The following is a 22,352-nucleotide window of genomic DNA, read 5'->3' on the forward strand; positions in this document are numbered from 1 at the left end:
TTTTTTGAAATCCGGACTTTGATTTTTTTTTAGGAAAGACATATTTTATTTCAGCCTAAACATTAGGGCTGCAAGTAGCGATTATTTTACTAATCAGTTCATCGGTCGATTATTTTTCAATTATTATTATTATTATTCAGTTTTGTTGTTTTACTTACTTACATGTGAGTTTTGCCATTATTTCTTTAAGTGAGTTATTATTAAAAGGCCTTTGTCACACAACAAAAACGTTTGACCTTGTAACAAAGTTATGTTATATTCTCGCCAAAAACATACCTGGAGTAGTGTTTTGTTTTATTTTGCACAGACTTACATCACTGACACACCACAAAGAGATTTCCATCAGGTTTAGAAATCTACAGCAACTATCTCAACCACTGACAACATATTACAGCAAGAGTCCACGAAAGTATTTTAAAGGCCTGACTAAAGTGTAATATGTTATATTTAATAAGATATTTTCATGAAAAAAGACACAAATGTGCAGTTTACTGCAGTTTATTTTTTTCTTGTGTAAAAACACAGCTTAGATGTGGTTTGACCGAAACAAATTGTCATTAAACTTAATAAAACAGGGATGAAGTGGAGGTTTAAGAGGCACTAGGTGTTCACAGGAAACAGTTATTTCTATATTTATTTATGTTCATTGTTAGTTGGTTTAATCTTTTCTGGTTTGTTTTATCGGGGGGGGGGGGGGGGGGGGGTTGGAGTGCTGCCTGTGTGCCTGGACTAAACCACTGTACAACTGTGCAGGGGTGGGAAGGGCCCTCAGAGATCTTTCAATATTATTGTTAGAGCTGAATTATGTTTTGCAACATTTATACATTCATTCTAATTATATTCTTTTACAACATGAATTGTATGGACATTAATAACATGCAACACAAAAATGTATTTAATGCCAGTTTTTTGTGTCCCCCCCATGCTCTGGGCCTTGGGTACATAGTACCCTTTACCCCCCCCCCCGGTTTGACACCCCTGGATCTGAACCCTTGTTGAGCAAAATGTAATATTTCACATCGTGTTTCCTCTTCCTGCTGTCTAACGTCTGTGTTGTGTGTATTTTTTTTTTTTTATCTGATCCTAATGAGGCCTCTCAGGTTGAATTTAGAATGAAGCTTGCGGTGAAACGCGGCCGCCTGCACAGCTGCTGTCAGTAATAAATCTGACCTATGAGGCAAAGCTGAGCCAAGCACTTTACTCCTGAGCCTCGAGATTTAAATATTATTTTATTTTGTCAATTTAAGCCCCTCCCCTCTGATAGCCACTCAGATATTCTGCATTATTCATATAAATTCAAGGTCTGCTGAGCTGAAAATGAGGCCGAGAGCATGAAAATCTTTCACACTGCACAAGTTTGATTCTCCTGAGTTTTTAGTCCCAGACTTAACGAGCTTCCCTCATTAAGTCTGTTCCCAATCAAAATCTGAGGAAGATGAGCTTGCAAAGAAAAATTAAAAGATTAATGTTGTGTTTTTTGCTCTCACCTGCTGAGGAGGAAACAGAACTCCTCAGCCGCTTGGACTTCTCCATCACTGCATCTCCATCCATGGAGGTTCTTCTACATACAATTTTGCAGAGTAAAATATACTCTGCCAGGATAACATTTGGTCCCAGTCCAAATAGAGTTAAATATACCCTTACGACAGTGCTAAATCAGTTCTATCACAAGGTAAAACAACTCCATCATGTTGTAAATGACTCTTATTGGAGGTGAAAAATGTCATTTGACAAGACAGTAGAGCAGATTTCACTCTATAATAGAGTGTATTAACTCTATTTGGACTGGGACCAAATGTTATCCTGGCAGAGTATATTTTACTCTGCAAAATTTACTGTGTAGAAGGACACCACACAGGGTTTCACTCCTGTGATGGTTCTTCACTGAGTGGTGCAGCAGATCATCAGAACATTAAGTGCTGATGGTCCATAACGGTGACCTGGCTGTAGAAGACCACAGTCAAGGTGTTTTTGTTGAACTTTGTGGTTGTTGGACCTCCAAGGTCCACTTCATGGACTCTTATTTCTTCTTTTCCTCACAGTTTTGTCACCACTTTTTAATGAGGATCATCTTCATTGATTGTCAGTTTAGCCTCTTTGATTTGATCAAATTCCCCGGATCAACAGTTCTGTTAACCACAAAGCTGGAAGTGTGATGGATCAGCCCTGTGATAGACTCAGGCAGTTGGTTGGTTGGGGTGCTGTGGGGGGGGGGGGTTTGCCCTGAATCTCTGTCATCTTCTATCTTATGATCCAGGCAGCACCCCATCAATCCCCAAATCCGCCTGTGTCACCCCTCACCAGCTGCTTGTGACCCATCATCATAGCGCTGCCTCTGCTCGCCATGTGCTGGGAGTCAAAGGTTTCCCACCTATCGTTCATCAGAATGGAAGCCCACCATCTCCTGCCCCACACACTCAATCACAATCAATTGCTTGGCAGACAGAGATGGATTGGGACATCTCCGACCCCGTACCTTTCAGGGAGGCCCCCGCCGTCCAAAGGCCTGCTGTCACTGACAAATAATAGAGGTGAATCTGGGAGGAGTGAGCGGGTCGAGTCTGCCACCCTGGAAGGGAGTTATTACAAAGCAATGGAGCGACATTCTTCTCTCTTTAGGGATGATGATCCTGACATCCGTCAGCATGACACCACCACAGGATTTGTGGTGGTACATTACTGCCTAATTTTACATTTCTCTATAATGTCAATTTATAAAGGAAAACAATACACAGAATCACAAAGCTCAGTTTGTAAAAAGAGCTCACAAATTTGGTTATTTTCTCTGAAAGCTGGACATTCTTGAGTTCAAAGTGGTTTTTATTATTTTTTATTTAAAAAAATCCACATCAAGTGTTTTCACTTCTGTATTTAATACTTTATAGTATTTGTTTAGATTTACACAGTTATTGAACGTATTCATCCATGAAGAAAATACATTTTCTTTCAATGATTAAAATATCAGTTTCAGTGACTGTAAAAACGTTAACTTTGGAGATTATTCAGTTTATTCAGTGCTTAATTGTATTTATTTATTGGTCATATTGCTGCATTCAGAACCTTCTGAAGCTTGGAAAGACCCAACATTAAAAGTCCCTACTTCAGAAAGAAATGTGTTCTTGAGATTAACTCAAAGACAAATATGAATCAACTACTGAGTCTGTCACAGTAGAACTAGGCTGAGGTTATTTTTGGACTAAATGAAATCGTCAAAGATGTTTTTGAAAATGTGTGGTGCTGCTAACGTCACAAATTACCTCCTCCAGTGAAGTTGAAGGAGGTTACATTTTTCTGTTTCATTTTTCCGACAATTTCTCATATATCATTATGAAATTTTTACTAAAGATTTATATCCTGATATGCAAGAACTGATTCAATTTCCAAGGTCATAGCTCAAAGGTCAAAGTCAGGAAAAAATGTGGAAAGTTGGAAAAATGTCTCTTTAACATTGAAGGAATTTTAAAAAATTATACCTCTGTCAAAAAAGATCAAAATTTTTCATATTTGAGAGTGTTATGTAGGATGGCATCCTTTATCACCTAGCAAAGTTTGATCTGGATCTGATCCAGATTACAGGTTTTTATGGCCATTAATTTTAACATTGAAAACTCCTTTGAATGTATATTTTAGATCATATCTTAATCAAATGTGCCCCAATCACTCTCATATTTGAAGGTGAGGTGCAGACTGACACTCACTGTCACCTGACAAGGTTTGATCTGGATCTGATCTGGATTGTGGATTTTGTGGATATTAGATTTTAACATTGAATATCCCTTTTGATTTATATTTTGTATTATATTTTATCTTATGAAAAGACACTTCTAACAGGACTTTGACCTTGAAAATTGTTTCCAAGGTAAAAACTTGTGGAATTGGAAACTAGTGTTGGTGGAGTTTGGCGCTCTGTGAGCGCGGTGCTCTAGTTGTACACAGAATGTGAATATATCACATATAGCAGTAATATCTTGATAAAATTTAATTTTGAAGATGCTTTTCCAACATTAGTAACATTGTTGTCTAACTAGTCACAAACTCGGCTACCATGGCCGTAACATCAACTTGGACACTTCAGGTTGATCAATTTCCTCACAAGTTTCATTGCAAAAATCTTCACCCGGTGAAGTGTTTGTTCAAGGAATTTTTCCCTGAGCTAGAGGTCAGAATCTCTGACCTCTGCAGCATATGTGACAGCCAACAGTTTAGTAGCTACTTAAAGCTAAATGTCCAGTTAAAAATCAAGTGTTCAGTCTCATATAGCTGAAGTTAAAAGGTCTTATTACTAACTAAAGGAACCAAAATAAAATGGTCTAGTAGTTAGCAAAGTTAACATAAAAATTTACAAAGGTATAAAGTCAGAGATGAAAGTTGTGGCTAAAGTCCAAGCTGATAATGGTGTTGTAGAAGTAGACTATAAACATACAGCAGGTCAGCAACTCACAGCAAACAGTCGCTAAAGTTAAAAAGTCTTATTGCAAACTAAAGACAAGTTTAAAATGATAACTAAAGTAAAACTGTCCATTTAGCAAATGAAGTATAACCAGCCGGTTATACTGTTGTGGTTAGTGCGCTTGTTTTCAGTGGATAAGGTTGTGGGGTCTAACACATTTCTCCATGTAAAGTTGGAATTGCATCAGGAAGGACATCCAGTGTAAAACTTGTGCCAAATCAACATGCAGATCCACCCTGAATCTGCTGTGGTGACGCCGAGTGTAAACAAGGGAGCAGCCAAAGGGTCTTACTATGAAGTCAAAGAGAAAAGTCGCGGCGGTCGTGATGTCCAAGCTAACGGAACTGTAGCTTTTACACGAGTCGATACCAAAGTTACACAACGCTGTAGCTCTTAGTGAGTCGATTCTGTGTGGTTACAATTTATAAACCCATAATCTAAATCCATGTGGATAATATAAATGTGGTTTTTACTTCTAGAATCACACTTTTGAACTTCAAAAATGGGGAAAATAAATGAGGAAAATTAAATTAAATGGGGAAAATAACTCAGCAAATAGTAGCTAACGTTAAAAAGTCTTATTGCTAACTAAAGGTGACCCTAAAAACTATGATTGCTAACCAAAGTCAAACTGTCCAGTTAGTGCAAAATAAATAAATAAATAAATAAATAAAAAAAATAAAATAAAGAAATAATAAAAAAAAATAAAATAAAATCAGTGTTTGTCCTGGATGAGTTAGTGTGCAGAACATTTATATCCAACAACATGGTTGCAGAGACAGTTTTCTTCTTGGTGTTGCTCCAGAAGAACCACAGTGAGTTAATGTCAAATTAACCGTCTCAACTCTCAGTCCTCCCAGCGTACAGGAAAAAGGCACATCTAGACAGGATCTTCTTATTCGGCACTTTAGCATTTGCTTTGATTTGTATACTAATTTTAATGTAGCTATCTTTATAGAGTTGCTTTTTTTTTTTAAAGAAAACTAAGGGAAAGGAAATATTAAGGTAACATTCTATTTGATTTTATATTATTTTGTTTTATCTAGCTATTTTATAGGGTTGTGAATTGTATGGATAGTGTTATTTTTAGGTTTTGTTTTTTTTTTTGGCACATTTTATACTTCAGTTTAATCTTTCTTTTATTTTGTAATTTTGTCAACGCCGTATCTGTCTGTTTGTGCTGTTTGCCATTTTTTGCTCTGCTGTCTGTAGCACTTATGCGCAAGACAAATTCCCCTGCAGGGACACTAAAGTATATTTGATTTGATTTGTTTTGATTGATCATACTGCCCATTGGTCAGGGATAGGGAAGTGTGGGATGAGCTGCTTGTTCTGTGGCCGAATACATACAAACATCAGAAAATGAATGACTGAATACTGCCAACCACAATATGAATATGAATGAATACTTAGAACCACATCCAAACCGGTGTATATTTGATTTAAACGGTATATAATGGTGTTATTATGCACTAAAACAAACTTCATACAGGAACTTATTTGAAATTTTTTAATTAAAGCTGCTGTCCACTTTCAAATTAAAATAATTGTGACATTCTGCCTGAGATCAGAATGTAGATTTGAAGAGTCGCTCTTTCAGGCTCCCTGATTTGCTCCACAGCAGACTGAGTGATGACATCATTCACGAGTGCTGACATCAAATATCATTCCCAGCTGTAAAAGTCACGACGTTGCCACCGCACGATGCCTGGAAGACAAAGATCTTATTCTGTGTTTTCTGCCGAGGATCATTCACATGTAGATGTGTCCTTCTGGAAGTGCCTCAGCTATACAGTTTCCATTTAGATAAGATGTATGTGCAAATAAAGGAAGGACATGGGGTTCTTCATTTGATTAACTAATCATGGTCTTTGTAATTCCACTCGGAGGCCTTGAAGGGCAGCACTGGGTTCTGCACCCTGATTAGCCTATGCATGATTGCTGCAGCTATGGGCACAAATCACTTCAAGTAACTCGACTCCATACGCAGCAGCTGTGATTAAACAGCCGATTAAGGCGCCGAGCGTTTCTGTCTGTTTAATCCTTATTCCCATTGTCTCAACAGACAGCCACAGTTTAGAGCCTGAAGGCCACTGGAGTGGGAGCGGGAGGTGATTAGAGGCTCCAAAGCTCCCTGGAGTGTGACTTCAGGTTGTTTGTCATCAGCTCAAACATAAAGGTACGTTCTGTCCTTATTGCTTCTTGCTGGAACACTGAATTCATTAACTGATGTTTGCCAGAAAGAAGAAGATGGAGGAAAAAAAAAAGAAGAAGACCCAGAGCCAGCCGCCGGGCAAACGTAGTATCTTTAAGGGAATCGGAGACGTTTGTGAGGAAGACCAGGGTTGGTCACATGTTGACATGCTGGAGCTTTAAAGTGGTGTAACCCTCTTCATGCTGCGCTGTGGATCATCTCCAACCCCTCTGTGACTGATCTCCTTTGATAGAGCTCATTATGCAAACTGCTCCCAACTCCCATCGCATAATTAGTGCTTAATTAATTTGAGTGAAATCTTTCATCTGTCTGTGTCCGGCCAGCTCCTTCCTTCCATTTACAACAAGATATTAATTTCAGAGAGGAGAACGCAGCCCAGCTGATGAAAAGGCTGATATAATTAATCAAGTACTGTATCTTTTCCCTCAGTTTTTTGCAGGAATAATAATAAGTACGATGAGCAGAGTCTGATTAACCCTATTATGCTCCCTAATTAGGGTGATCATTTAATAATCAAGGAAGCAGCACAATTATAAGGGAATGCAAATTATTCCATCTCTTAAAGGGCACACCAATCCTGGGAATTTTTTATTTTTACTTTTTTGTTTGAAGATTGTAGCGTTCCCAAATCAAAGGCCATGAAAATAATGAATTTAATGTACTCATTATCTGTTTATGGTAAATCTACATCATTGATCCTATAATTTCTTAAAACATTCATGCAGTTCTTCGGGGCTTGAGACCAGAAGATCCTCGGTTCAAGCCCTTACCAGGCTGGAAAGCTACTAAGAGCCCTTGGGCAAGGTCCTTAATCCCCAGTTGCTCCCAGTGTGTAGCCGAGCACCTTGCATGGCAGCACCATGAGCACTTTGAACTTCTGATTCAGATGGGAAAGCACTATGTAAATATAATCCATTTACCATTTCATTATTCTAACTCTCAGTGCACAGTAACCACGACGTCAGTCAATGTATTGTCATGACTGTTTTTTTATTATATGTAGCATACAAAAAGTTAGGCATGATATTTTGCACATAATTCTGTGAATTCCAAGCACCATGCTGGAAAGAGACTAGTGAGGGAAGCCACCAAGTCACCCAGACAACTCTGATGGAGGTATAGGCTTCTGTGGTTGGAGAAACTGCACATAGTGCAACTTTTGTTTGTTGTAACACCAGTAATATAGCTCCATGATGAAGTGATATAGAGGAGGATGAAAACATACGTGCAAATTTCAGCTGTAGCTCACCAGAAAGCACAAGGGGAACCTGAGCCTGGATTTGAGCTTTCCAGTTCTTCTCTTCTCCACTCCAACATTAAGCTGTGAATGAGGAAGCAACAGGCAAATGTACCATTCTCCACTCACATCCACAGAAGCCTGCAACTCTTTCAGAGCTGTTGTGGGCATCTTGGTGGCTTCCCTCATGGGCCTCCTTCCAGCATGGTTTACCGCACAGTACCCAGCTGTTTGTATTTATTCACAAATTATATAAATGAAGTCAGAGACATATTCAGTTACTTGTAAATGTTCCTGTGTTCATCTGCTGTCTTCTCTAAAGCAAACTGTCTGTAAAAGTGATGATTTAATCCTTATATTTAGAATAAATTGCCCGTGTTCTAACTTCTTTTGGAATGTGTTTCAGGCCTTAAATGCAGGAAAGGACAAATATTAACAAATTAAATGAAGTTAAACACACAAAACATTAAATATCAGGTTCATTCTGTCTGCAGTGAAACAGAAGTCGGAGTAAAGGTCAGGATCACATTTTCCACATCATCCTGACCTTTTCTGATTTAGGGTTGTAATATGTTGTTATTTTCTCACCTTCTGCACTGACTGCTTTGAAAATGCTTCCAAACAGAGAGAAAAGATGGGCTTTTATTGTTATACGAGGCCTCTGCACTGAATTCATCCTTATTACACGGCGCAGAGGACGGACCCAGTCCAGCACCCGGAGACCAGCAGCTCCAGTCCAACGTCCAACACACACTCATCAGCGGCTGCTCAAGGAGCATTTGTAGATAAAGTGCATGTGCTGATTTTGGGAGCAAACCCACACAGACACGGGAGAAGATCCAATAAAGTCTGTGTGTATTTGGGGAACGCAACCCTGGAACTTCTTGAAGCAGCGTGTGAGTCACCGTTCCACCCTCTGTGTGCTAATTTACTCTGAACTGTGAGATTTTATTATGAATATTAAATGCAGCATGAATAATAAAGCAAAACTAATCTTTGTGATGGTTTTGCCATTGGAACAGAGGCACACATCACTCTGTCTGAGCAGCAGTGACGGATAAATGCCCCCACCCGCTGCAGGCGCCGTGTCGGCAGCAAGGTGACGGTTCTTATTTCCCACCGGCCCCATGAGCGTAACGGAGCCCGAGGCCCCAACAAGCAGCTGCAAGTCACACGGAAAACTACAGGCCAGACGTTCAGCACTCAGGACAGCGACAGAGTCTCAGGCAACTGTTATTAACTTTATGGTGAAATTTAACATTTTGCTCAGAATTTGATGTTTTTTTTTTTGGTTTTTTTTTTGCTAAATTACAAATTTACTATTAAAATCCCATCTCATTAACAGTGTGGATGTGGGAGAAACTGATGCTGAACTGCAACATAAATATAAAAAGGGGCTGACAGATGACTGTGATGGATTAAACAAAATGTAATGTGATTACTAATTAATTCTCAAATTTTTAGATTAATATAGTTAGATTCCAGACTGGATTTTTTAAAATCACTGTTACTCTACACAGTATCTCAGGTTAATGAAGTGAAATATTGTTAATAGCTGACATTCTTTGAATAAAAATACAAATGTACTGTGTAAAAGTTTTAGGAAACCCAGATTTTTAATTAAAGTGTAATGTTTGATGTGTATTTTCTTCTGTCAACAGAAAACTAAAATGAAAATATCCAAACATTCTTATTCCAACAATAAATGTGTTGTAATAATAAAAACGTAGTTATATGGATCTTTAAGGAGGAAAAAAAGACAAAGTGCTGAAGATAATGTAACATCAAGACACAACAAAAAAATTCTACACTCTTAAAAATTCAAATTAAAATGTCATCTGTTATATAAAAAAAAAACCCATACAAACCCACAGATAGTGAGTGGTGGGCACAGTTCCGATAATCCGATAACAGATAATTATCGAAGATAATGTTTCCATTATTTATCGGATTATCTTTTTAGATCACTTTAAAAACCATTATCGGACTAATTATCTTCTGATACATTTTTAGACCGATAACATAGTAAACAAAGATGAACAGTGACAAACACTTTTAAATTTAAAATTAGTTCAGCACCTACCTGTTAAAAGTTTCCTAACAGATGCATAGTTCTACCCTCTGCAAACAGTAGACAGCTGCTTCCAGAAGAAACCACTCTATCCTCTGTAGGCAAAAGAGAACTGGTCTCACAAAAAAAAAAAAAAAAAATTCCTTTAACCTCATACTGATATGCTGGCAATATCACCCAAGTCATCCAGAGGCATACATTTTTAAGTTATGGTTCAAATTTTAACCAAACTAATTTTGGACAAGTTATTTAAAATTAGTATCATGTCTGACGTTTTATAAATTGAAAAGATCAGATATATGTTTTAGTTTTAAAGTAATGTGCTAAATTTAAGGTTTTAGTGAGCACATGCTGTGCCCAGCAGTGCATTATGGGTAGGATAGTCTAATCTCAGTATGTTCACAACAGGACAAATGCATTTCAGACACTCTGTTCAGGCTCCACGGACAACAGCATTAAACTCTAGTGCCTAAAACTCTCGTGAATATATTCTCTGGGTTTATAGACGTTATTGTATTTGCATTTGTTAAATTCCATGCATCTTAAATGTAGCAGACACGGATTATCTGGGATTTTGTTTTGGCACGTTTTTCAAGCCTCTACTGCCATCTACTGGCCAGTAGTGTTCATGCCAGTGTTTGACCTAAGTACTAAGCATCTGGGCACCAGTAGATGGCAGTGTTCTATTTATTTTGACCCCGGTAATATCAGATGGTTGTCTGGCTTTTTTTTGTTTACAAATTGAGGTTAAAAAAAAAACAAAACAACAACAAAAAAATAACATTACAAGACAGCTCTGCGGCACAGTGCGAGAGGTTGGATGCTTGTAGCTCCTCAGCAGCAGGATAACCTCACGACGGCCGACCAGAATAATATCAAACAGGTTTGATTTTCATCTGACCATATGATCGGCGATCAGGAGGTGGTCGTGAGATGTTGAACACAGCTTGTTACTCCATGTACACTACGCGATACAGGACGCGCGATTAACATGAAACTCAGTCCAAAAAATTCTCGCACGAATGAAAAAATCATCTGAAAAAGGGCCAAAACTCGCACAGTGTAAAACCAACATTTAAGTGTCAAGACAATATTGAGTGCACATTTTACAACATCATCAAACGTGCGCACGGCACTAATAAAATGAGCACACATTCTCTCCACATGCAAAACATTTTGTGATGACACTTCCAGGGCTCCATAAAAATGCCTGTTTTTACAAATAAAAAATGGAATATTTTACAAAATCACATTTATCTGTAAACACAAACACGACACATTACATTAACGTGTTGGTTTACATAACGAATGACTGAACCAATCAGTGTTTAGCAGAGGCACCTTTACCCAGAATCCTTTGCGATCTGTCTGTGTTTGTTACAAAACCTCAGAATTAGTGCATTATTCAACATTAAATGATATATGTTATATTTTAACTCTGAACAAATGACAGAATTGACATTAATGGAGTTATTCTATCGGTATTAATGTTATTTATAAATCAAAACCATAAGTCAGCATGACTTTATTTTCCAAAACCTCTGCCTCACCGGAACGTTGTGATTGATAGACAGCTGGGCTTTATGGCTGCTCTCAGAGTGCCTCTGTGCTGGAAGCTGTGTAGTAAAGAAGAGCTTCCAGCAGGGGCAGAATGTTCAAAGACAACAGTGTGGCCTCATTGTTTGGGTTTGTTGTCATTTTTAATATTACAAGAAATTTGGCTTATTAGTAGTTGCACATGTACTAGAGACAATATTTGATTTTATTGGTTATCTGTAACTTCCGATAAATTTTTGGGTGGTTTATTGTTTTATCTTTATCAAAGATAACTTTTCAGTTATGTGATTATCTGTTATCAAAGTAAATTTTTTGGTTATCTGTGCCCACCACAGATATATTTTAAATAAGCTAAAACCATACAACTAAAGATGGTTTTGATATAAAGTACATATTTTTATTTATTATTAAAAAGTGATTAAATACAACCCAATTTTCTTATGAATAAATAAAGTGAATTATTTTCAAGTATGAGAATATTCCTTCATTCATTCATTTTCTGCTGGGTCCGAGTTGTGGTAGCAGCAGACCAAGCAGCTCATCCCACACTTCCCTAACCTGAGAACAAAATATGAACTACTCATATTTACTTATAAATGTTAAATCTTTGACAGTTTTATGTACATCTAATGTTTTTCATGATGATTGTGTACATTTTTTGGTCATATGTATCCTGTGAGGAGCGGCTGCAAGTGGATGAGGGTTTTGATTTGTGGGATCACCAAAACACAATAGTAAATTATGACAAAATATTAGAAAATATATATATATATTTTTTTAAAAGTACCTCATGCTCCAGGTTGGTTATAAAAAAAAACAACAACTGGACATTACTTGAGTTGAATGTTTGGATGAATAAGTGAGATATGAGCTAAAGCTGCTGAGGAGGACTGCAGAGTTCCACACGTCAATAGATAAAGGATCCGGCCCATTAGGTCTGCAGGAGTCCATCCTTCATACTCCTACATGATGCAGCTGCTGTCTACACTTTCATCAAGATAATGGTGACCTCATATACGGAGTCTATGAGCAATGGCTGTGATTTCATTTTTCTTACGTGGAGCCGTTGAAGTCATTACTGATATCTGAACCATCTAAGGGAGATGGCGAACAACAGACGGTGGAGCTTTTTTGTTGTTGTTCTTGTCATCTACTTGAGAGAGAAATGCTCCTAAAGCAAATGCTAGTCAGTAAGAAGAACAGTGTGTGTGTGTGTGTGTGTGTGTGTGTGCGTGCATGCACGTGCATCCAAATGAATGCACCTCAATTTACTCCTCTTCACCCCTATAGTGCAGCTGTGCCTCCGAGTACTCTTGTGAAGTAACTGAATGAGCCGCAGTGCAGGGGGAAACCTGTGACGCCCGCTGGCCTTATTATCTGGAACACGGCAGCCGCTCGGCCTGCGCCGTCTCGTCTGCTCATGAATACGGAAACCAGCGCGACAGACGTCAGAGGTGAACGCACAGGGGAGGCGCAGGCCCGAGCCGTTTTAATCAGCTCCCAGATAGAACAATCACTTTATTCACCTCCACAGCTCAGAGGTGAATTAGTGTTTAACATTCCAGGGCATGCTTTCTGACAGGAGACTCCTCCCAAACAACCAACAGACCGCGCGTGTTATCGAGAGACACTCTGATGTTTTTGATGAGTAAATTAGAGCTAAACATGCCCCCGGGGCCGGAGACGAGAAGCCGGCTCAAAGAAAACTAAAGCTCGCTGCAGTGCCACGTTTGGAAGCTTTTGTTCCTGCTGTAGGTTTTTACACACACATTCAAAAAACAGGTTTAAATCAACACATTTACGCGCTGAGGACACCGATTATGAACCTAGAAGGGAACTCGGGCAGTCATATTTCCACCGAGGTCAAACAGTGGGTGTGTGTGATGATGAAAAACCTGAGAATGACCCCAGCCGACGGGTCAGGAAGCTTTCAGACATTCGTCTCAGATCAGGTCTGGGTACACGCACTGGCACCGGGTGTGACTGCAGTCAGCACACCATGGAACTGCCTCAGGTCCTGGATGGCAACCACTCAAGCCAACAACCAGCTGAACCCCAGCTCTTGAAAGCAGACATCCATCTGCTGCAGCCAGGTGAAACGTGCACGTGTCTTTGGGCTTTTGCACTGGCTGAAGTCCTGCACCCTGGATCACTCACAGTGATCAATATCCACTTTGTTTAAACACACACACAACATTTCTGTCGTCTTCAAAGTTGTTGTCCATTCGGCTGCTCCCATTTTGTGTTCGGGGTCACCACAGCGGATACAACCAGATCCGCATTGATATTTGGCACAGGTTTTACGCTGGATGCCCTTCCTGACGCAACTCCAGTGTTACCTGGAGAAACACACACAGCCGCTGGTGTTCCAAAGAGGTCTCCCATCCAAGTACTAACCAGGTCACTGCTTAGCTTCTGAGATCTGACGGGATCAGACTGACAGAGAGCAGATTGGCATCAGTGTGTAATACTGCCACCTACTGGGCTGGAATGCACTCTGTTTGACTGACTCCTTACTTCAGAGGGTTTGCACAGCAAAAATGTAGATGAGTGGATGAGCTCATCCACTCATCTTGTGTAAACAATAACTCAAAACCCAATAAATGCCAACACTGTTTACATGTCCTCCTTAAAAAGACATAACGAGGAAAAATGGATTAAAATCTGGTGAATCTTAAGACACCAGCTCAATTTTAAAAAGGTAACTTTATTCTTCCTAATGTCCCATAGACCTGGCTGCCTCCTGCTGGATGTGAGGCCCAACTTCACTTGAGTAAAACAATTAAAGGTGGCAACCACAAGGAGAAATACGATGCCCACTGTGTCACCAAGTACAGGAACAGGAACATAAAACCAGAATTAAACGATGGGTAGAACATATGACGAAAGAAGTTTGATTTCTTTATAGAAAGAATTGTAATCATGATGGGATAACTTCTTTTGCAAGTGGCTCATTACATTACATCGGCTCATTTGTTACAATTTATTGAATGTCGTATTTACAACTTGCGCTGGGTTGCCTGCACATATCCAACACAGGGACCTTCCAGAACTAGCCCAGGCTATAAACACATCCTTAGAGGTCCTATATAACTCAGCTCCATTGGAATTACAACCTGGTTTAATCATTTTGCCTCTTCTAGGCATGTTAGGGACCAAACCGTTCAGCGGCTTTGACCAGACAAGCCACAATATCATGACAGAAGTTTTACCTGATTGATATGTAAAATGTTGTTAGATGCCACATTTGTGCAGCGTCGTCTTGTCTGTTAATATGACAGAAGGTCCTCTTTAACAAGTCTGTATTATGCCAACATATCAGTTGACAAGTAATCCACTTTAGCATAGGGTGGCAAGGTGTTTGTCATGTTAGATAACTCAGGAACCACGTTCATCTGATCAATATGACTGATTTCATACAGGACTGACATGTCATTGATAGCAGGGGTGGTGGCCAAGTGGTTAATGCGCTTGGTTTCAGTTCGGAAGGTTCTGGGTTCAAATCCCACCCCTGCCACATTTCTCCATGTAATGTGGAGTTGCGTCAGGAAGGGCATCCGGCGTAAAACCTGTGCCAAATCAACATGCAGATCCACCTTGGATTTGCTGTGGCAACCCCGAGTGCAAACAAGGGAGCAGCCGAAGGGACTTACTTACTGACATGTCATTGATGATGTTATAGAAATCTGTACTCCAAACAATGTGATCCAACCAGGATGTAGGATTCAAGTTCTCACTGACTTACGTATATGGCCACCTATAAATGTGGTTTTGCCCACAAACACGTCTTTATAGTTAGCATCACTGGAGTCCTTTGGCCTGAAAATGTGCATTTAGCCCCTGGAATCAATATCCTAGGTCATCTAGAAGCTGGGATATTGAAAAACTCCCATTTTAAGCTGCCATTTTTCTTTATTTTACATTATTGAATGTGAGGCATCATTGTAAAGCAGTTTGAACTTGATTAAGGTGGAAAATCACTATATAAATGCAGTCCATTTACCAATAATCAAGCTCAGTTTTTGATTAAAAACAATCACACGTGATTTAAAAAACGAAAAGTTGCGAGGAAGCCCTCAAACCAGGACCATTTCAGGTTAAACTATTTTAAACTTCTAACGAATAAAAGATGATAATCATTAGTTGCAGTTCAGCTGTTCTTGGTGTTGAGTTTCTATTGAAGCAAACTGTCATTTTGAGGAACAGCTCAGGGTCACTGCTCCTTATGTTCCCGCCTTCAATATAGTTAAAAAACAATTGCTTCCCTGAACTGTGGCACTTTTGTTGTGGCGTCTTTGTTGTCTTGTTGGTGGCTACTTGCTGTCAGTGAGGAGACAAAGGCTGAATCCGTGTCCTCGGAGAAGCTGATTGAATCTGGGGCTCTCGCTGGCTCTCTCCATGGTGCTGAAAGAGGCCTCTATCAGATTACCGAGGCCAGAATGGAACCCCAGCTAATCCATTACAATAATTGATTGACAATGCATTGATGGTGGACATGCAGAGAGCACCAATTACACACGTGTTCTTGTTGCATGTTCACATTGGACTGTGTTGAGCCAATCTGTCAATCTGCACATTTTGTGAATAAAACACAGTTAAACATTATGAAATTAGCTCAGATTGAAACCAACAGGTGACACAAACAGCACCATCAGAAGCCTGAAAGTACATCTGGAAATCTATCGGCATTGAATACAGAGCCCAGAAAATATTTATTAACATTAATTATTGGTATTATTATGATGTGTGTAGTGCTAATATCTTTGCACAAGAATGAAGGTCCAGTTCTGAAGGGTCCTGTTACTTCCTGTATGGTTATGAGACTTGGGTGTTTTAAGGACTCAACTACAGTGATGAGTTCATGTCTTTGGTACTAGGCTTCTTTGGAGAATCCTTGGGTACCACTAGAATGACATTGTGCCAAACAAATGGTTACTGACAGAAGCTAAGACATTTGCCTCGGTGCTGCTCAGCACCTGGAGTTGACCAAGGACATGCCCATGCATCACCTGGCTGCAGCAGATATGTGGCAAGGGACCTTTTGTTTGCATGGGTTTTTGCCATTCCGGAACCAGGGTGGTCCCATGGTGTGGTGGGTGAAGCTGTGCACAGCGCCAGCACGTGCTCCAGAGCTGACCTCGTCTCATGACATCTCAAATACCCGTGTGAGGTTTTGTCATATTAGGTTTGCTACCACTGGACTACTGTTTAAAAAGATATTTATTTATTTAACACTTTGTGTTCTGTTATTGTCACATGACATCATAGAATTTAGAGAATTACATTTTGTGTCAGTATGAGAAACAACATTTTAAAATCCTGTAGCAACAGACAATATGTGTAATATGTCTGTTATTGTGTCTAACAATTTCTGGTTTGCTTTCCGTTGCCCCTGGTGGCTCAGGGTCACCACAGCAGACCCTCAGCCTGTTTGAGAAACATATGCAGGACTCCTGGTGTTCCCAAGTGGTCTCACAGCTGGGAATTAATCAGGAGCGACTCTGCTCCATGACTGAGGTCTGACAGGGTCCCGTGTGCTCAGCGCAGCATGGCTTCAGATTATTGTGTCTCAAATAAAAAGTGAAAAGTTTAAAGTTAGAACTTGTCAGAGTCCATTACAGGAGATGAACCTCGAGAAGACAGACGTGTCCATGCCCTGAAGCGAAGGCTGAAGTCAGAGTCCACGTGTGCAGCAACCAACACTCGTGCAAATGACATGATGACTGTTCAATGACTATAGTGACAAGAACAGGTGGCCGAGCACAGACCTGAAACCTTATTTCTTACAGTCTGAACATAACATGACATGAACTGAGTTTGTTGAAGTTACCCAGCAGCAGCCGAACGCCGTCCTTCTGTCATCCATCAGCAGGTAGCAGCTGTTTCCTCATTTCCTGAACGCCTTTCACTTCGAGCTCTCAGAGAACGCCAACAACTTCTTGGTGTCGGCTTCTTCACAATTAACCTTTGAACCTTGTCTCCAAATCCTGTGATGACACATTTCACTCATAAAACACCTTGGTTCAAAATATTTGAAGTGGCAAATCCTAAAATAAACTGCAAGCAAGAATTTATAATTTTTGAAGATTTTGGGGCATCACATTGAAGGGGTGAAGTCACCCAACACCAAAAAGCATAAATTCATGTTGTAGAATAGAAAGCAAGAATACTTTTCTTTTTTGTGGAAAGGTTTTACTGACCCAGAAACATTTTGTGGCAAGAACCCATGACAATATCCTGATGAAGGTCTTCGGACTGAAAGCTTGATTATAAAAAGACATCTGTCTTAAGGCGTCAGTGCGTGCCAAAAGATCACGTACAGATGCCTGTTTTTTTTAACTGTATTTTAGCTTTCAAGTAGGAAATGTACCAGAAGCACTGAAATGCTCACACTGCACACTAGAAAGTGACAAAAGTTGCTCAAATGTGCAGCAATGTCTCAACGTTTATTTGAGAAATTAACGCTTGACAAAAATAACATGAACTATCAGAAAGAAAAAAAAAATCAACACACAGCTGTTTCCCTGAACTTTATATATATATATATATATATATATATATATATATATATATACACACACATGTACACACATACACTTTAGCTGAGAAAATAAGAGCAGACAGATCGGCATACTGTAACAGAGTGATGATGAGAACATGATGAGTGACTTCTGAAGCTGTAATTTGCCTGAAACGAGACTAAAGTAAAAAGCAGCTCTAACTGCCCCCCTCATTGAACCCCAGCTCGACCCGCCCCTGCTATAAGGTCCAGGACTTCCAGCTGTATGCTAATCAGGCTCCTATGCCTCGTGCACGTACAGGGCGTGCAACACGCGCAACTGAACAAACACGTGCACGCGCCTCCACAGCTAAAGGCCCTTACGCCAGAATGAAATTACCGAGAGAGAGAGAGAAACTCGTTAAAATGCCATCAAATATTCAAATCAAAATAAAACCCTACCTACAGTTAAAAAACACTAAACGCACAAAAAGAGGGGATGAGTTCACTGCAGGAATAGAAATGTTTTACGTCCATTTGTTTCCAGCGCAGCATTCTTCATGTCAAAGTGTTTGGCTTTTTTTTTTTTTTCCCCCCACTTCAACTTAACGGTGCGCGCGCCGGCAGGTGAGCGGCACCGGGACACAGAGGCGCATTGAAAGAGGACGCAGGCCTGCGGCGGGGCTGCGATTGTGTAATTATTTGACTTGGTCATACTGCAGCTTTATGCAAATGAGGGGAACAATGTACAGAGATGGAGATTAATTCCTCCCTGGTCTCTGTCTGAAAGGAGAAAGAATGTGCTCTGTGCCAAACGGCGCATTGCAGCCTCCGTGCACTCATTAGATAAAAGAGAGAGAGAGAGAGAGAGAGAGAGAGAGAGAGAGAGAGAGAGAGAACCACACCAAAAATAATAAATTCATACAAAAATGTTGCACATTTCGTCCGGATCAACAGTTTTGTCAATAATGGAAAACATGCAAAAACTGTGGTGGCATTAAAACAAAAGATCCACCTCAGTCCCGATTCGTACTGAGATCCAGATCTGGTGACTGTTACAGTGCACTCCATCACAGTGCTGCACTACTTTAAAGACCACAAGATTATAGACCGATAAACTTTAAAGAACCAGCTCAGCTAAGAAAAAGAATAGAAGTGGAACAACACAATACACACACACACGCACACACACCTTCCATCAGGTATCACAGTCCAACAAAGTTGGACATCTCTCCAGATTCTGGAACAAACTTTCAAAAATGTTTTTTACATTAAATCCACTTTGTCACAAACTGCTCAACTGCAGCGCTGCAGCAACTGAGCAATTCCTTCCTTTTACAGAAGCCTATTTTCCCACCATCTTTCACAAAATTTGGACTAATAAAAGCAAATCCAAAGAAAAAGGGCGCACATAAAAAGTAAAGTAAGGCCCTTTGGCTGCTCCCTTCTTTTTTGTCACTCCGGGTCGCCACAGCAGATCCGATGTCGATCTGCACGTTGAACTGGCACACGTTTTACGCCGGATGCCCTTTCTGACGCAACTCCACATTAAAACGCACATAAAATAGACAAATCACCAAATGTTTTGAGTGTTCTGAAATATATTAAGACCAAAAATGAGTTGTGCTTGGACGCAGTTTTGAACCAACAAACCACAGAGAAACGTGGTTTAGAAGAATCATTTATTTATTAAGGGTGAAATAATCTGTAGAATACTTTCAGATAAATTTGTGATTCACGGATCTGAGTCGTTAGTCTCAAAACTTAATTATATATATATATATATATATATATATATATATATATATATATATATTAGAGGCGATTATTTGTAACGTGAAGCACTTTTGAAGTGTGCCACGCAAACATTTCCGACATGGAGCTTCTGCAGCGGCCTCTTTTGTCCGGTGCCCCGACTGGGCCGCGCACACGCCGATCTGCGGGCCAGATTGGCCCCGAGTCCCGTTTTAAGCAAAGAGGACAATTTGCCTTTCAAACGGGGGAAAAAGGAGAGAGAGAGTGAGAGAGAAAGGGGAGAAATCCAGACGTGGCTATTGTGCGCGCAGACCAGAGGGTCTTATTATTTATGTATGCAGCAGGATGTGTGATTTATATGTCCGCTTAAACTACCAAGACAGGCGCGTGCCTTATGGTATAGAAACACTCCCCTAAATACCCAAAAATGTTCACAGCGCTTCATTCCGTCAGGCGCGTCGTGCGTAAAGTTCATGCGTAAAAGCGGCTGCAGACAAGAAAAAAGTTTTGTTGACAGAACATTTTTGATCTCGATGCGAAGTTGATCGTCTTCAATCTCGATCTTGTCTTCAGGACGTTTCCTTTTGGCAGTTTCGGAGCCCCAGAGGAGCGCCACAAAGCCACGGCACGTGCGCATTTCTATAGGAGCCCATCAGACCGTAAAAGAGGAGGTCCCGGCGTGTGCCTGTCAGGGAGGGGCCACGCGCGCACATTAATGTAATAAACCGCCGGTACATCTGCTGAGCTATCTGCACATCCTCCAACGAAATCCAGCAAAGCCAGGCTCTGAGCCCTCCCACCTCCAAAACCACTGGGATCCTGGTTTCATCCGATTGGTCAGGGATGCTGCAACAGGGGGGCGAGAACAATGGCATCATTCCGGCATAAAAAGAGTGGAGTTATGCCTTGGAGACGAAAACATTTCAGCAACAGAAGGATCGATAGAGAAGGGGGATAAAAGTCCCGCGCGGTTCTTGTGTTGCCATATTTGAAACAATCCTGGATACTCCAGACTTCGCGCTCCTCCCCGAAGTGCCTTTCTGCTGTTCCTCGCCAAGATGCCCAAAGGATTCCTGGTGAAAAGAAACAAGAAATCCGCACACGTGTCCTACAGGACTCGGTCTGATGACGATGATCTACAGGAGACCCCCGCACCGGCCGCCGTGCCGCGTCAGGCGGACCCCTCCCCGCCGTTGTCCGTGGCCTCCAGCCCGGAGCGCGCTGCAGCCTCCCCGGATTTCACAGCGGCGGTGGCGGCGGGAGACGCGCTGGTGCCAAAGCTGGAGAAGCCGCCGGCGCAGTTCGGGAACCCAGAGTCGGTGTGCCAAGCCCTGTACAGCCCCACCCGACCCATCAGCACGGAGCACGACAGGGGATATTTCGAGCGAAGTTTCAATCTGGGCTCGCCCGTTTCTGCCGAGTCCTTCCCCACATCTGCATCCCTGTCCAGGCTGGACCACCTCCTGTACGCTCCGGTCGAAATGAAGATCGGCACCAGTAACAGCAGCCGCAGCGGCATCACCTCCGCCTCCACCAGCATCACCTCCGCCTCCAGCAGCAGCCTCCCGACCGCAGCCAACCGGGTCGGCACCAAAAGACCCGCATCGGACGGCGTGGAGCGCAAACCCAAACCCGCCTCCAAAAAACCAAAAGCCATCCGAAAACTCAACTTTGAAGACGAGGTGACGACTTCTCCCGTGCTCGGCCTTAAAATCAAAGAGGGGCCGGTGGAGATGAAGCCGAGGGCGCAGAGCTCCGCCGGAAACAAGCCGCTGGGGGAGTTTGTGTGCCAACTGTGTAAGGAGGCGTACGCAGACCCGTTCTCCCTGGCACAGCACAAGTGCTCCCGCATCGTCCGGGTCGAGTACCGGTGTCCTGAGTGCGATAAGATGTTCAGTTGCCCTGCAAACCTGGCCTCGCACCGCCGCTGGCACAAACCCAGAGCCAGCGGCGCGTCGGCGGTGCCACCTGCGCAGGCCAAAATGCCACCTCTGGGTGTTAAATCAGTGCCAGAGGAAGCCAAAGATACGAGTGACAGGGACACTCCGAGTCCAGGTCTATCCGAGTCCGGTTCTGAAGACGGCTCGTATGACTGCCAGTTATGCGGGAAGAGGTTTAAGCGCCAAGCGTACCTCAGAAAACACATCATGGGGCACCAGGCCCTGCAACACAAAGTGCTGGAAGAGCAGCAGCAGCAGCACCGGTTTCAAATCAGCGACCGCGCAGCAGAGCCGGCTCCGGTGTCGTCATCATCATCACCCTCCTCCTCCTCAGAGGACGCGTCAAACCAAAGCCCCCTGAACCTGAGCCCTGCGGAGCGCCTGCTGTGCCCGGTGTGCGGGGAGAGTTGCATCAGCAGGGCCGGCCAGGAGAGACACCTGCGCCTGGCGCACTCCTCCCAGGTTTACCCCTGCAAATACTGCCCCGCCACCATGTACAGCTCGCCGGGACTCACCAGGCACATAAACAAGTGCCACCCGTCTGAGAACCGGCAGGTGATCCTGCTGCAGATGCCCGTGCGCCCCGCGTGCTGAACGCACGGACCGGACCGGTGCCTTTAGATGGAAG

General features: G+C 41.7%; 1 protein-coding gene across 1 annotated transcript; it reads left to right on the top strand.

Moving 5' to 3' along the window:
- Window positions 1-20,507: 20,507 nt before the first annotated feature.
- insm1b (insulinoma-associated 1b) lies at window positions 20,508-22,352 on the top strand. The gene is given in 3 exon segments (XM_034159579.1): window positions 20,508-21,282; window positions 21,284-21,359; window positions 21,362-22,352. Coding segments are annotated over 3 exon segments (1,473 nt in total). The 5' UTR covers window positions 20,508-20,842; the 3' UTR covers window positions 22,319-22,352.

This window comes from Thalassophryne amazonica, chromosome 19 (assembly GCF_902500255.1).
Source record: "Thalassophryne amazonica chromosome 19, fThaAma1.1, whole genome shotgun sequence".
NCBI lineage: Eukaryota > Metazoa > Chordata > Actinopteri > Batrachoidiformes > Batrachoididae > Thalassophryne > Thalassophryne amazonica.